Raw genomic sequence first — 17,478 nt, 5'->3', positions numbered from 1 at the left:
AATTGGAGCGTTTAGTTCCTTATAGAGACTGCTCACCTAAAAATGAAAATTCTGTCATCATTTACTCATGCTTAACTATTGTTCCAATATGACTTTCTTTCTTCCGTGGAACACAAAACGAGGCAAAATGACAGCCATTCTTTTTCATTATATGGAAAAGGGATTCAATAGAAGTGAAAATTGACTGAAATGTTTCATAACATCTCCTTTTGTTTTCCATGGAAGAAAGTAAGTCATATGGGTTTGAAACAACAGGGAGAGTAAATGATGACAGATTTATGGGTGAACTATGCCTTTAAGACCCTTTATAGCTAAGCTCAATTCAGTTTGCTGATTGTCTGGTAGCATGAATTCTTAATTTGTCAAGAGGAAGATTTTAAGAAAATAACATGTATTTCTCATAAATGACATCCGTTGGTAGTCTCAAGCAATAATAACAGTGTCAACCAAGTCACTCAAATAATATGATGGTATGCTACCCTTAATGAGCGCCGTGGGCATTCAGATTACTGCTCTGTCTAGGAAAGAGTGCTTGTCTTCTCCTTTCTTAATTTGCTCAAGGGAGCATAAATGCTTATTAGCATTGCCACAGTAATTTCTCTTTGAGGGAGACCACTGACAACATTCCCTAAACAGGGAGCGCTCCCTTAATACTTCATATGATACGTGGGTGTTAGCAAGGACAAAATTATACCAGTAACAGTTAGAGGAAAGTTTGTGAGCTGTTTTAACTGAACCGACATTTGTTCTAATGGTTTGAAAAAAAAAAAAAAAAAAAAAAATTTCTTCTACTAACATTTCTTTTTGAAAAATGCATGAATTTAACTGTCTCAAAGGGATAATTCACCCAAAAATGAGAACTCTGTCATCTTTTACTCACCTTCATGTTGTTCTACACATCTTTTGCTTTCTTTCTTCCATGGAGCACAAAAGGAGATGTTAGGCAGAATGTTAATCTCAGTCACCATTCACTTTCATCTTATGGAACAAAGTGCAATGCAAGTGAATGATGACTGAGTCTAACATCTCCTTTTGTGCTCTATGGAAGAAAGGAAGTTGTTTTTGGTCGAGCTAACCCTTTAAAATGTACACTATATTGCCAAAAGTATTCGCTCACCCATCCAAATAATTGAATTCAGGTGTTCCAATCACTTCCATGGCCACAGGTGTATAAAATGAAGCACCTAGGCATGCAGACTGCTTCTACAAACATTTGTGAAAGAATGGGCCGCTCTCAGGAGCTCAGTGAATTCCAGCGTGGTACTGTGATAGGATGCCACCTGTGCAACAAGTCCAGTCGTGAAATTTCCTCGCTACTAAATATTCCACAGTCAACTGTCAGTGGTATTATAACAAAGTGGAAGCGATTGGGAATGACAGCAACTCAGCCACGAAGTGGTAGGCCACGTAAAATGACAGAGCGGGGCCAGCGGATGCTGAGGCGCATAGTGCGCAGAGGTCGCCAACTTTCTGCAGAGTCAATCGCTACAGACCTCCAAAGTTCATGTGGCCTTCAGATTAGCTCAAGAACAGTGCGTAGAGAGCTTCATGGAATGGGTTTCCATGGCCGAGCAGCTGCATCCAAGCCATACATCACCAAGTGCAATACAAAGCGTCGGATACAGTGGTGTAAAGCACGCTGCCACTGGACTCTAGAGCAGTGGAGACGCGTTCTCTGGAGTGACGAATCACGCTTCTCCATCTGGCAATCTAATGGACGAGTCTGGGTTTGGCGGTTGCCAGGAGAACGGTACTTGTCTGACTGCATTGTGCCAGCTGTGAAGTTTGGTGGAGGGGGGATTATGGTGTGGGGTTGTTTTTCAGGAGCTGGGCTTGGCCCCTTAGTTCCAGTGAAAGGAACTCTGAATGCTTCAGCATACCAAGAGATTTTGGACAATTCCATGCTCCCAACTTTGTGGGAACAGTTTGGGGTTGGCCCCTTCCTGTTCCAACATGACTGCGCACCAGTGCACAAAGCAAGGTCCATAAAGACATGGGTGAGCGAGTTTGGTGTGGAAGAACTTGACTGGCCTGCACAGAGTCCTGACCTCAACCCGATAGAGCACCTTTGGGATGAATTAGAGCGAAGACTGCGAGCCAGGCCTTCTCGTCCAACATCAGTGTCTGACCTCACAAATGCGCTTCTGGAAGAATGGTCAAAAATTCCCATAAACACACTCCTAAACCTTGTGGAAAGCCTTCCCAGAAGAGTTGAAGCTGTTATAGCTGCAAAGGGTGGGCCGACGTCATATTAAACCCTATGGATTAAGAATGGGATGTCACTTAAGTTCATATGCATCTAAAGGCAGATGAGTGAATACTTTTGGCAATATAGTGTACTTTGCAAGTAATCATCTCACAAGATCTTAATTATGCTCATCTACTGCCATTTTAGAAAATATGATTCAGCAGTATGGCTGATTCAAAGTTGCATGCTTACCAGACTATGTAACCCTGAATACATATGCGAGTAAACCACAGGGCCAGACGATTTTAAAATGAGGACAAAGCCTGTTTAGACATGCGTCTCAGTTGGGAAAGCAGCAGAAATTATATTCTTTTGGCAGTCCTGCTGGGTGACATTGAGCCTGCTCTTGCCTAAATGAGATTGAGCTTCTTTTCCACGCTGCACCAGCCTCTCACATTTTAACTGCTCTATTATTATCTGTCTGGCTTTCATATCTACTTCAGTAAAGTTTTTATTGTAGAGGGAGAGAGACTGGCTGAAGACTGGCACTCAATGGATTTCAATCTACAGGTCTATTGCAAAACATTCTAAAGACTATTGACTATTGCCCTCTGCTGGTGAGAAATACAGAGTACACATCAAGTAAAGCTGTCTCAACATATCACCAAAAATGTGAAGAATATAGCCATAGGAAAAGCACCAAAAAGGGGCGGAAGCTCCAAACAGCCAGCAAAGATATAGAGAGCCCCTAATCTTTCCCCTAACCCTCATCATGCCTGGAAGTGACACCCCCTTTTGGAGTTGGTGTAACCCCCCTATTGGAGTAACCCCACCCCCCTCTGGGGTAACTCATACCCCGCCCCCGCCCCCCATTTGGAGATCTCCGTTCTGCAGCTATACCTACGTGATTTCTTGCGCATAAAGGTCAAAGTATACTTCGGGTGTGCACATTGCACAATGCTGCATGAACAGTATGTGTGACGCAAATTGCATCATCAGAAAAGCTGCGCCGCTTAGATTTTCATGACTCGCGTGCGCGGTCCTCAGCTGTGCGTGTCGTTTGCACATGCGCCGGCCATTGGCTGTCCTAAAAGAGTCACAAAGCAGTTGTAGTGCACATGCGTCGGACGCATTCCTAATCGTTCAAGCTCAGAAAAGTATACTCACAAGGCAACACGGCCAACCAGGCGCGAGACCATCCGGAACACGCAAAAATGAAGTATACCCGGGCCATAATCCTAACCCTTTCCCTAACCCTAAACATGTGTGGAGCTGGGCAAACCCCCTTCCTGAGTAACTCCGCCCCCTTTAGCTAGCTTTGCTATACTGTAGGCTACCTAGTTGGAATTCATTCTTGGAGTCTTCATAGAGAACAGACCTTTGAAACCCTCATTTGTTTTATTGAGACTATATTTTCTATATTTACAAATAAAAGGCACTATAGCAGTATTGTGGTGTTGTTGGTAATACCGTGGCACTTTTTTTCTTAAATATACCTTGGTACTTAAAGGAATAGTTCACCCAAAAATGAAAATTTGCTGATAATTTACTCACCCTCAGGCCATCCAAGATGTATCTGAGTTTCTTTCTTCATCAAAACAGAATTTAAGACTTTTAGGATTTCATTTCAGGCCTCCTCCTTTAAACAATGCAAGTGAATGTCCTCCATTTTTTGACGGTCCAAAATGCATATTTAGGGTGCATCAAAATAATCCACACGACTCCAGTCGACAAATAAAGTTCTTCTGAACACAAACGATTGATTATTTTTAGAAACAAAACAATACTTATATACTTTTTAACTACAAATGTTCGCTTCTGTACATCCCTGTGATGTGAGCTCATGAGAGGGATGACATAAGCTCATTGGTAAGGTCACGTGGAGGAGGAGTCAGGAAGCGCGTCATTGTTTATAAGAGAAACATTTGCTGTTCACAAACCAGAACAGTCCAAAACAATTTCAAAACAATATAAAATAAAATACAAAATAATTCCCAAATAATAATAATAATAAACAATTTGAACAATGACGCTCTCCTGCCTCCTCCTCCACGTGACGCGTGACCTTACCAACGAGCTTACGTCATCCCTCTCATGAGTGCGTCACAGTGATGTACAGAAGTGAACATTTGTAGTTTAAAGTATATAAGTATTGCTTTGTTTCTAAAAAGAATCAATCGTTTGGGTTCAGAAGACCTTTATTTGTCGACTGGAGTCGTGTGGATTATTTTGATGCACCCTAAATATGCATTTTGGACCGTCAAAAAATGGAGGACATTCACTTGCATTGTTTAAAGGAGGAGGCCTGAAATAAAATCCTAAAAATCTTAAATTCTGTTTTGATGAAGAAAGAAACACAGATACATCTTGGATGGCCTAAGGGTGAGTAAATTATCAGCAAATTTTCATTTTTGGGTAAGCTATTCCTTTAATCCTCCGCTCTCTATTTTTTATTTTTTTTTCTCTCTCTCTTCTGGAAAGTCATCCTAACATAATAGTGGATTTTTTCTTTTGCTCTTGGAGCAAATGGATAAGTGAAAATAATATTTGCTGTGATCTCCCATTCACTCCCATTCACCACTGTCGAAGTTTACCCTGCAATCGTTTACTTCGAGTGTGAAAAAGGATACCAAGGAATTGAAAAAATAAATCATGGTACAACTTTAAACCATTTCAAGGATGTGAACAATAACAAAGGAATTAGAATGCTACTGACCCTGAGGAATTTCCGGTATCATTACCGGATCCTTTAAATAAGGCTCTGAGTTTACAAATTTTCTCAAAGAACATCAAACGTTTCCCTGAAGTGACTTATCCAGACGTGTTGTTGATACTGAGCGTGTCTACCTGAGAGAGGCGATAAAGCTGTATCATAGTTTAGATGCTCACAATTACTGTATTTCCTCAGCTGAAAAATCTTAAATATGAAATCACTCCTGTTATAATCAATGAAGCCATTCAATGAAGTTTTCTGAATGACCTGCGGACAGGTAAGGATTTATTTATTATTTTTTTTCCCTTTTTCTCCCAATTTGGAATGCCCAATTCCCAATGCACTCTAAGTCCTTGTGGTCGCGTAGTGATTCGCCTCAGTCCGGGTGGCGGAGGACGAATCCCAGTTGCCTCTGTGTCTGAGACAGTCAACCCGCGCATCTTATCATGTGGCTTGTTGAGCGCGTTGCCACGGAGACATAGCGCGTGTGGAGGCTTCATGCCATCCACTGCGGCAACCACGCTCAACTCACCACGCGCCCCACCGAGAACGAACCACATTATAGCGACCACGAGGAGGTTACCCCATGTGACTCTACCCTCCCTAACAACCGGGCCAATTTGGTTGCTTAGGAGACCTGGCTGGAGTCACTCAGCACATCCTGGATTTGAACTAACGAACTAGCGAACTCCAGGGGTGGTACCCAGCGTATTTTACCACTGAGCTACCCAGGCCCCCGGTAAAGATTTATTTTTTAATTATTAAAATACATTTCTTGTCTCTTTCTCCTGTGCTAGCTTCTATACTACTCCAGCTACTCTGAGAACTTAGCAGTTCGATACTGCAGATATTGTTGACTTTTGTGTGACAAATAGCTTGTTATGTTCCTCATTTGTAAGTCGTTTAGGATAAAAGTGACTGCTAAATTGCTAAATGTAATAGTAAATGATTTGCGATCTATAGTCTCTTTTTGACTTTTACTTCTTAGACTTACAATTAGCTGGCATGATCATTCACCTGCCAGAGATAAGGTGTGTTCTACAGTTGTTTGTACTGCACGTGTCCAGCCGTCTTGCTTCACTGCAGTGGTTCATGAGTCCATTTATGGTTGCTTTTTCAGTAATCTAAACACTAATAATTTCCGCTAGTTCCAGGCATCCAAAGAGCATCCAGTCACCGAACAACATGGTCCACATTTTAATAATTATATTTTATGACAATCGTATTGACGTTAGTAATATAAATCATGTTAAAGTCACTATGAATGAAGCGCCTGCCACCGTTGTTTTGAATGAGTTTGATAACAAGCAGGAAATGTTCAAGGGACAAAGATGTCACTTCCTTAAACCGATGAATCTATTGTACATGTCCAAGCATTACCATGGTGCCATTTCCAAAAAAACATGGTAATACTATGGCACTAAGTTCCAAAACAACACCAAACAATCCATAATCCATTGATTTTGGTAAATGTTGGAAAGAAAAACATAATTACTTTGGTTTTACCGTGAAAAGGGTTATTTTATTTTATTTTATTTTTGCCTCACACAAAAACATATATCATACTCTCAGAACTCTTCAAAATGATTTTAAAGGCCTCAGGCACTGTGTAATTTTGACATTTTTGGCATCTTTCATATTAAAATAGTCTATATCGAATCTGTTGTCCCAGATTTCATAAAACTACTCAAAAATTTATTTGTCCCCAGCACCAAGGCACATGAACCATGCCATACAAAGAACAGTTTCATCATTCTGTTTCAAAATATTTTTAAAGTACCAACCGAGGACATAAAAGGGGTCAAAATACCCCTTCCACAAAACCCTCCCCCTCTTGACTTCCGGTGAGACCGGAAAAACCTTTGTTTGTGTTTGTCAAGATGGCGGCTGGAATGTATCTAGAGCACTATCTGGACAGTAAGACTTTTGTCTATATTTTGATATTCACACGCCTGAATATACGTCTTCGGAGTTTAGATTAATCATTATGTCTGCTAGTTTTACATATACATACAATTTACAATCAAACGGCCAACGAATGACAAAAGCAGCGCAAATAGAAACGTATGTAACGTTATTGGGCTCTGGAGCTAACTGTTGTGATCTGGGTGATGGTTTTCTCGCGTTGTTTGATGGGTTTGGTGCCAATCGTGTCTGTAAATCCTAAGTAAAGAAATACGTGGGAATACTAAAGCGGCATGGCAAGCTTAGCATGTGAAGTGTTTACTCAATGGCTTGGGTATTACGTGTACACTAATGTGGGTTTTATATACCTATTTATTACATGCCTTTACGGGTGGAATGAATGTAAGAGTGTAAGGAAATTAATTTGACACATCTTCATAGGCATAGAGAATCTTCCCTTTGAACTGCAGAGGAACTTCCAACTGATGCGAGATCTGGACCAGAGGACAGAGGGTGAGTCCCAACTGCAGATCCATCTCTAAATCAAATCAATTACATTTGAATGCAGTGGTTTTGCTAAGATTACACTGTAAACGTTTACTGCTACATTTGAGGACTGCTTATGTGTGAAATAGTGAAGTTAAATGGTTGTTTGTGTACATTTCTTTCTCTAGATCTGAAAGGGCAGATTGATTCTCTGGCTCGTGAATACACGGCTAATGCTCGGACACTGTCCTCTGAACAGAAGCTCTCGCTGTTAAGACAAATCCAGCAGTCTTATGGGAAGTGTAAAGAGTTTGGAGATGACAAGGTCCAACTCGCCATGCAAACTTATGAAATGGTTAGTGTAAATTGTATTTTTGGTAACACTGAATATAAGCCTTTAGAATTGCTAAACTAAAACTTTTATTATATGAAAAAAAAGATGATTAAAATATATATTTTTTTTTTCAACAACTTCTCTCATCATTTACTCAGCCTAATGCCATCCCAGTGTATGACTTGTTTTCTTCTGCAGAACACAAACAAATATTTTTGAAAGAAATATCTCAACTCTGTAGGTCCATACAATGTAAGTAAATGGTCATTAAAACTTAAAAGCTCAGAAAGCAAATAAAGGCAGCATAAAAGTAATCCAAACTACTCCAGTGGTTTAATCCATGTCTTCTGAAGTGATCCAATCGGTTTTGGGTGAGAACAGACCAAAATATAACTCCTTTTTCATTGTAAATCTTGACATCAGCAGTCTCCTTGACGATCATGATTTCAAGCTCGATTACACTTTTTAGCGCCATCTAGCACTCTGCGCATGGGTCAAGCACTAGGAAGTGTAATCGAGCTTGAAATCATGATGGTGCCTAGAGACTGCATTGGCAAGATGTACAGTGAAAAAGAAGTTATATTATCTAAATCTTATAAAAGAGAAATCTTCTTCTAAAAATCTCCATTTGTGTTCTGCAGAAGAAAGTAAGTCATACACATCTGGGATGGCATGAGGGTGATTGATGAGAATATTCCTTAAATTTTATTATGAGATCAGCAACATTGTTTCCTCCAGTTTTTGTTATAAAATCCCCATTTTTATGAAATTCTTTTTGGCCCCCAAAGATATATTTATGTTAGTTTTGCTTTTGATGGATAATCCATAATTGTTTGTTTGCATTTCAGGTGGATAAGCATATTCGGAGGTTGGATACAGACCTGGCTCGCTTCGAGGCCGACCTCAAGGAGAAACAGATAGAGAGTACCGATTATGACTCTACATCCAGCAAGGGCAACAAGAGTGAGTTGAGCTTCAAATGCATTTAATGGCTAACAGCACTGTTTACATGCAGATCTCTGTGCATCAACAGTCTTTAATATTTGGTTTATTTTCATTTGAAGGTGACCAGCGAGTGCCCAAGAAGAAGGAGGTGGCTCGCACAAGGTCAAAGGTCAAAAACTCAGATGATGACTGCAGCTCAAAGAGCGGACAGAAGAAGGTCAAACTCACGCAAAGGTGATAGAATCACTTACATAAATTAGCCTTCATATATAGTTATTGGTCATCATATTGACCTGTTATGACCATCATATATGTTTTTATATTTATAATATTTATATATTATATTATAATAATTATTATTTTACTATATATTATTCATAATAATATTAATGTAATATTTTGTAATCATTATATCAGATTAGATTAAAGATCAGTTTAATTCTAATCACAAATAGCCCAGATGCGCTACAGAAGCTGTGCGCTCTCGTTATGTTCACTTAACCAAAACAAACACTCCTGTGAGATGCTGCCGCCATTCTTAAAGAGATCGCACCGATTGTGCACTACACATCAATGTAAATATTTGTAAATAGTACAGATTATGTATATAAACAACAAACATTGCATACAATTAGGGCTGAGCGGTAGAGATTTTTCTATACCGTCTATATCACGGCATGTAAATATCTGTGTGCGCGATGCTCCTCCTGGCTGCACATGACTGATAGCGAGAGACAAACACGGAGAATGATGAACACAGAATGCGGTACGACTCCAAATCTTTGAAAAGGGCCCTCCACTAAAAGCCCCGCTGCTTTTTGTAGTGTTGCTGACGTCGTCAAGCTTTCCTACCCGCATCTGTACCTCCACAAACATGTAAAGAGGAGTGATCGCACTGAGTAAATTCCCTCAGGATTGATTAAATAAATGACACTGTATTCAACCATATATTTATATGTAGTAGGCTATATAATTGCCAAAAAGTTTTTCAGTGTCCAGTGGAAGGCTTAATTCAAAACAAATACCTGATGGAGGGGTTTGCTCCAGAATAAAAATAAAAAATGCTGATGTTCAATTACAGCAAAGCCTTTTTTTTTTTTTTTTTTCTTGGATTAAAAACGATGCATAGAAAATAAAACAGATCAAATTTTATTCTAATATTTTATTGATTGAGAGAGTTTTTTTTTCATTGCAGTGTACATGACAGGTGTGCCATTAGGCTACTTTGGACATTGTTTTAAATAAAAAAGAAACTTTCATTATTTGTAAAGGAGTTTTTGAATCACTTTCCATCAAAATAGAAGTTAATGTAGGCTATAGGCCTATTTTCATGCATATCTTTATCAACCAAAACTTTTAAGAATATTGATCATTTTTTGCTTATCACCCACCCCATCACGTGGATATTTAATACAAAAAAATTTTGATTTTCCGAAAGGAAAAAAAAAACTATATTGTGATATATACCGTTAACGTGATATAAAATTGCTTATACCGTGATATAGAATTTTGGTCATATTGCCCACCCCTACTTACAATATATGCAATTTCAAGACATCATATTAATTGATGGAATACATAAAAAAAAAAAAAAAGCTCAAATATGACCAATATGATGAAAAACTAATGATATAATATCATTTGTAAAATGTATATTTTTGTAACGTACCAAGTTAGAAGATCCCCTGTATAATTAACAGCATTATTTGAGAGAGAATTTCTTTCATATCAAATGTAAGCAAACTGGACATTAAAACTGGAATATACCCCTGTGAATAGATATAGAATTTTTCATATATGTCATGGAATTTTTTTGTTTGTTTGTTTTTTTTATTTTTTATGCCAAATGGATTTCAAAGGGGAGGGTATGTGAAGCCTCCCAGCATGTACATAAATATTTAAGAAGTTGTTCTGAAATACATTTTTAATGTTTAGAAATACCAAGGGCTTAGTGGTTAGTCAGAGAGTCCAGTTTGCATTGTGTCCAATTCCCCTTCTCTCTCCTTAAATTCCTGTCCTCTTTCTACAATCTGTCATTATAAGTCAAATAAAAAAAAAAAAAAAAAAATCCCCAAAATAAAGTGAAAATGAAGAGTTATCAAAAAATTTGAATTCCCATTTACTTCCCATTCCTTTCACCCTCCAGTTCTGAGTTTTCTTCGCCGGCTGTGAACTTTGGAAACGTGCACCCCTCGGATGTGCTGGACATGCCAGTCGATCCCAACGAACCCACCTATTGCCTCTGCCACCAGGTCTCATATGGGGAGATGATTGGCTGTGACAATACAGATGTGAGTGCTCTTCTTTATACTGTATAGTACACGATTAACAGAACCCAGAATGTCATATTTAAGAGCTGCATTTTTTCTCCAGTTAAAATGGTAAAATATTGTTTCAGTCCTGGATTCTGATTGGGCATTACAGTGTTCCAGCAATCCTGAAATAAATAAGTAACTGATAGGGATGCACCGATACTGGTATCGGAATCGGGTCTGATACCGCGCTCATGTACTTGTACTCGTAAAAATGCTACGATACCAATAACGGATACCATCTGACGTACGATTGTCATTACGTAAACATTCAGCGCACAGTGAGATTATTTAACAGCAAAAGCTGCGATTTAATGAGATAAATAGATCGTTTGCATGTGCAGCGTTTTAAATGTGAGTGCTTTTGAATGTGTGGAGCGGTGTTGTGCAGGCATAGAGACACAAACTGCTCATACCTTTTGAGATCCTTGGATCATACACGTAAAACACTATTATGAGCATCGCATGCTGTGTTTGTAGCAGATGACAGCAAGCAGAGCGCTAATTCACTTTTTAGCACGAGTCATAAAGAGACTACATATTTATTTATTTATAGCAGCCTTTTGTGTTTTAATTATTACTGTGATTCACGTAGCGACCTGCTTTTCCGGATTGGGAGTCTGCCGTCATTACGTCAGAGCTCCTTGGTCTAACAACACAGAAAAACTTCAAAATAAAAGCTCCGCCAAAATAAAAGCCCAATTTAAATGAAAAAAGTATGACAGAATTTTGATATTTCATTTCGAGTGCGTGCTCTGTTACTCCATACACTGAAATGGGCAGTTTATCAAATTAAAATCGTGACATGTCCTAGCATGATTAATTAAACCGCTAAAGGCTGCAATCTTAGTGTGGAAGAGCTGCGTACTTTGAATGAATGTATAAATCCGACCGCTCATCCACTGGAAACTCCACAGACATTGAGAATCATTCACGACATGTTGTATTTGATGACGAAGCAGAGCACTAATCTACTGTGAACCACACAGCACATGTAAACTACATATTTATATAATTAAATCACAGCATTTGCGCTTTAATCTCAACTTTATTTATATAGCATTTAAAACAACAGAGTTCACCAAAGTGCTTCACAGTAATAACATTTAAAACATAACGTTTAAAATGTACCACATACACAAACATACAAACACTCCAAAACTGTGTCCTACATTTCATTGTCAGTGTAAAGCGATGAGGTTTCAGACATGACTTAAAAGTCTCCATGTCGCAAACTGTTTATCCGGAAAGTGAAGATTCCAGGAAAATATACATGTGATAATAAAAGCACATTTCAAATATAAGCTAGAGCCCTGAAATTGAAGAAATTGTGACAGAAAAATATTACAACTGTATAGTTAAATGTTATATTCACTGTTATTATAATAATAAGTAATTATAGTAATAATAGTAATAATTAAGCAATATATCACAAGCAAGACTGCTGTTGAATAAAAGTTTGGCAAACAATGCAATGACATGTTGAAAAGTTCTATTTTCACTTGTTAAAAGTTTTAAGAATGAATTGATTAGACACCATTTTGATGATGAAATTAAATTAAACTCTAAAACCTGGAGTTCTGGAAAATAGTAATAATAATAACAAAAAGGAAAACATGATTTGGTAAAGAATAAAACAGATTTCAGTAGGGCGCTACTTAAAAACACTTAAGCAATGCATTCTTGATAGAGAAACACTTGACATGCAAAAATGCATTTTTTAAATTTATTATTTACATTGAAATGTAACTTTTTAAATAGACTAAACGGGTGTGTTCAATAGCACATTTTCATATTAGCATATTTACGGTTTTTGTGGTATCGAAAACTGTGAAATTTCACTGGTATCGGTACCGACTACTGAAATTTTGGTACCGTGACAACACTAACTAATACTACTACCAATAATAATAATAAATCAATAGTAACTGTATTATATTTAAGCAATATCTCACATCTGTGATGCTCTGCAATGCAGCACTTTATTTGACAAAAATAACTCCAATGTTGTATTTAGGATTGTGCTGTGAGGTTCTGTATATTAGCACTTCATTTGATAAAAAAATAAATAATACAATATTATGTTGAAAATTAATTAATTGTTATACTTTCATTTGATAAAAGTTTTAATTCATTTATCTATTTAAACACAATTTACAAACACGTATCGGCGAGTACTAAAAAAAAGGTATCGGTACTCGTTCTCCAAAAAATGGTATCGGAACATCCCTTGTAACTGCTGTGATGTGAAACACTTGTTCACCTAGCCAGAGTTTATATCAATGTTTAGCACTCATTAAGGCCAACTATGAACCTTAGTTTACATGTTACAGACTATATTTTCTAACGAAATTATAATACTTATTGAACTTAAAGGAATAGTTCACCCAAAGATGAAAATTCTCTTGTAATTTTCTCACCCTCATGCCATCCCAGATGTGTATGACTTTTTTTTCTCCAGCTGAACACAAACAAAGGTTTTTAGAAGAATATCTCAGCTCTGTAAGTCCATACAATGCAAGTGAATGGTGACCAAAACTTCAAAGCTCCAAAAAGCACATAAAAGGCAGCATAAAGGTACTCCATACAACTCTAGTGGTTTAATCCATGTCTTCTGAAGTGTTCTAATTGGTTTTGGGTGAGAACCATTCCTTTCGTGTTCTGCTGAATATGAACAAGTCATCGTTCATTCATACACATCTGAGATGACATGAAGGTGAGTAAATGTTGAGAGAATATTCATTTTTGGGTGAACTATTCCTCATGAAAATTCATTAATAGAAATTTGTGTATGTTTTAACAGTTTTATTAATGCAATAAGGCACTCAAGTTCATACTGAATTGTGAATTTATTATAACTGAAGGGCTTGCAGGCACTCTGCAGTGTGATGTTTATAATAATGCCCTGTGGATGTATATTCACAGTATAGCATTGGACAGCATGTTGAGGCATTTATTTAGAATTAAAAATTAGATGGAGTGTAAAAATCTACTGTTGCGCACACATAATATCTACTGTCTCTGTGCAAGTAAACGTTATTCCTTGATTATAGTAGTTTACTTGCCCCAAATTTATGATTAAAAAATATGTCATCATTAAAGATTGTTTTACCTGTTATATTCAGAGTATATTCATGGTAAATGTGTGTGTTTTTTTCTCTTTAGTGCTCGATTGAGTGGTTCCACTTTGCCTGTGTGGGACTGACCACCAAGCCCAGGGGGAAATGGTAAACATGTGATTTTTGCCCTTGAAACGGTTGCTTGTTCAGATTCGAGGCGTTGGCAGTCAAGAGCTTTCAAACACAATGAGTTCAATTGAATATTTCAAAATGTGCCTCATTTATGTTATTTCTTTCCTTTTACACCAGGTATTGCCCAAGATGTTCACAGGAGCGAAAGAAAAAATGAACATGCAATTTAAAAACAATGATTCACAGAGAGGGAGTTAGCGGGAGTGTGTGTTAAACGTGTTTTAAAGGCCCTCCATAGACACTAATATAGATCCACTCTCCACTTAATCTGGTGCTTGTCCTCCTTTCTTCCATCTTCACATCCCTCTTTCAGTCTGATAAAAAAGAAGGGATGATGGGTGAAGATGAAGGAGGTGTAGTTATAACAGTAGCTTTATTTATGTGTTCAGTAATGAAGATTACTTTTGTTATTGAGTATTTTTATTTTGTTTTGGTTCTGCGTTTTTATATTCTTATATTTTCAGTTTGTTTATTTGGTTCTTTATTATGCATTATTATTATTCTGTAAGTCAGCACATAAACTCAGTAGTCAAATCAATCAGGGAACATATCAGGATTTTTAATACTTACTTACAGTTCTCATTTACAGTTGTAATTCCAGGTGGTCTCAGACTGGATATTTGCAAACAATATCCCTCTCAGAGGATAATCTGCGACAGTTTCTAATTTATCTCAGTTTTCGCATTTACAAGACAAAAAAACAAGTCTCAGTTCAGCAGATTGATAAAGCCTCCCCTAACCCGATCCCTTACTTAACTACTTTTCTCATTTCAATATTCATAAAAGGGCAGTAGCTACATCAATGTACCTGAACAGACTTTTGTTTTGATAAACCAGCATTAACAGGACATAGCTGCTCACTAGGAACTGCTGATCTGAAACTGCATTAAAGCTAGGGTGTGTAATCCAGAGAGGCTAGCAGTTAGCAAGCTAGCTTTGAAAGCATAGAGCCCGCCCTCGCTTCAGAGGTGTCTCCAAAGCCACGCCTCCTCTATCACACATGAACACACAGAGCAGAGTTCATTCTGCTTTTAGCACGCTCTTGATCCAGATGTTTTTTCATTGTAGAAGTTTCTAACATGGTCTTTCTTTTCTTGTTTCCTTTTACTGGTGGTTAAGGAGGAACATAAGGTAGCTGCGGTTCGCCTTCCATTCTCGCACTCGCTCTGCACAGCGTCAAGGAACCCGCGCTGATGACATGTGATTGTCTGCGCGAACAAGTTGCGCGGCAGTATACAAATATAGATTGACAGACAGGAAGGACATCCTATCATTACATTCGGACCAAATGCAATGTTTGGTCGATCATTTTTTTTAGTCCTGTTCCTTCCACAGAAGATATATATCTATTTATTTACATTTAGACCACTTAAATTATTGATTGCTATCAGGATGTGAAGAGACTTTCAACCAGTATAACAAAAAATGTTTCTGGAAAAGATTGCACACCCTAGCTTTAAGCTTGACATTGACACAGTACAGAGCCCTTTTAGTTCTGCTACCTTTGACTTATGCACATTCAAAAATATTGTATAGAAACAATGCACTTGAAGACCACCTCTTCACTTCAGGTTCATTCCACAACTGTAGTTTTCAATGCAAACATGTTTTGGTGCTTATCACACACTACTTTGATCACATTGAATAGGTCGCATTCCACTCTACTCTGATAGACTGTCGAAAAGCATTAAGACAGCATTTACCTCAGTTGTTTTAATCAAACTGACGCCCAGTCATTAATGCATTTAGCGCTTTTCATTGTAACCTCTGAACAGAATTGTTCTTTATGACTGGGTTTTGGTGCTTTTGAATATATTAACTGTAAAGTGTTTGACATGGTTACATGTGTTGACATTGTTAAAGCAGTATGAGACATTTTGAAAGATTTCAGAATCGAATATGGTGATATCAACCTGTTTTTAAAGGTGCACACAGTAATTTGTTTCCTAATTTAAAAACAAAAATGTTTTACTCCTAAAGAAATTAATTGTAATTCTGAAACATATGTATGAAATCATGACCATTCACATAAGAAGATTCCAGTCATATCAGTAATCTTATAAAAGCTGTTTTTTTGTTTTCAAATAGAGAGGGCCCCCTCATGGGGGCTGACATGTTAAAATTACATGACTAGTCGAATACTGCTCGCTTAATCTCAGTAATTGCCCTGTTTTTGGACACTTTCACTCTTGGATTAAAATAATCATGGCTGACTGTGAATAGTGAATTTCTGCAATGGCATCTGTAACTGAAAACTTGATTTCGAATGATGCTGCATCCATGCCGCTAGGTGTCACTGTAAGTCCAAGATGACAGAAAAAAAAGGTTTTAGATTTTAAGGCTTTAAGATTTGGTGGTCAGACTATGCTGTTAACATTTTTTTCATAACCTGGTGCTACGCAGTGCTTCTTACTGGTTAGTTTTAAACGATAATATTGTCTGGTCTATGATGAAGGCTTTGTGTCACGTGTTCTTTGCTATTGTCATGTAACATTGTGATTTGATTTGTCCAGATATTCTAAAGTACTGTACTAATGTCAGATTTTGGGTTTGGTGACTTCCATGCTGAATGAACAAAGCCTTACGTCTGAAAGCATTTTGGGGTCTTTTGGTTTTTACTTTGCTCATTCTGGGGATGTTTTGTGTTTGTGTCTAGAAAGTAATTGTCTGGCTCTGTTTTTGTATTTATTTGGAGTCCCACAGTAACCCTACACCTTCCCCCTATCTCTAAACCTAAGCTTAACCTTAGGGATAGGTCACCCAAAAATGAAAATTTTCTCATCATTTACTCACCCTCATGCCATCCCAGATGTGTATGACTTTCTTTCTTCTGCAGAACACAAACAAAGATTTTTAGAAGAATATCTCAGCTTTGTAGGTCGATACAATGCAAGTGAATTGTGGCAAGAAATTTGAGGGTCCAAAAAGCACATAAAGGCAGCATAAAAGTTAACCATAAGAATCCATGTATCGTTGGTTCTTTTCATATTCAATTAAGAATCCAAAATCGGAAAAACGAAAAATGACATATTTAATCATTTACAAAAGCAATATTAAAAAACAAATAATAACTTATTCTGAAGTTAAAAATAGGAATTGAGAAAAATTTTGTGCAGAATGATCTACAGTATTTCTTTTTTTACAATCACTGCTTAATTCATCGGATGTGCATTTTTAAAGTTTCATTTTGACAAATTCCTCTGTTGGGGTTGAGATGAAAGTTTCCAGGATCAGTGAAGACAATGGAGGCGCTGTGTATGATCCTGCCAATGACAAGCATTCATTTAATATTACGAGGTTCATAGTGTTCATAGAGCTGTACTTTAGGGACATTCACCATTTAA

The 17,478-nt window shown here is 37.5% G+C and overlaps 1 protein-coding gene across 1 annotated transcript; it reads left to right on the top strand.

Annotated features, from left to right (window-relative positions):
- The first annotated feature begins 6,771 nt into the window (after window positions 1–6,771).
- ing4 (inhibitor of growth family, member 4) lies at window positions 6,772–16,730 on the top strand. Its single transcript, XM_051664514.1, has 8 exons — window positions 6,772–6,818; window positions 7,248–7,319; window positions 7,481–7,647; window positions 8,475–8,589; window positions 8,691–8,805; window positions 10,718–10,862; window positions 14,049–14,110; window positions 14,252–16,730. Exons 1-8 carry the CDS (start codon window positions 6,782–6,784, stop codon window positions 14,289–14,291), a joined length of 753 nt encoding a protein of 250 aa, XP_051520474.1. The 5' UTR covers window positions 6,772–6,781; the 3' UTR covers window positions 14,292–16,730.
- Window positions 16,731–17,478: the final 748 nt, after the last annotated feature.

Source organism: Myxocyprinus asiaticus, chromosome 30, assembly GCF_019703515.2.
Source record: "Myxocyprinus asiaticus isolate MX2 ecotype Aquarium Trade chromosome 30, UBuf_Myxa_2, whole genome shotgun sequence".
Classification (NCBI taxonomy): domain Eukaryota; kingdom Metazoa; phylum Chordata; class Actinopteri; order Cypriniformes; family Catostomidae; genus Myxocyprinus; species Myxocyprinus asiaticus.
The sequence above is the reverse complement of the archived record's forward strand: the minus strand, read 5'-3'. Positions and strand labels throughout refer to the sequence as shown.

Coding starts and splice junctions, on each gene's coding strand:
- ing4 (XM_051664514.1), top strand. CDS start 6,782: ATGGCGGCTGGAATGTATCTAGAGCACTATCTGGACA. Junction 7,320..7,480: donor TCTGGACCAGAGGACAGAGG/GTGAGTCCCAAC, acceptor TTCTTTCTCTAG/ATCTGAAAGGGCAGATTGAT. Junction 10,863..14,048: donor TTGGCTGTGACAATACAGAT/GTGAGTGCTCTT, acceptor TTTTCTCTTTAG/TGCTCGATTGAGTGGTTCCA.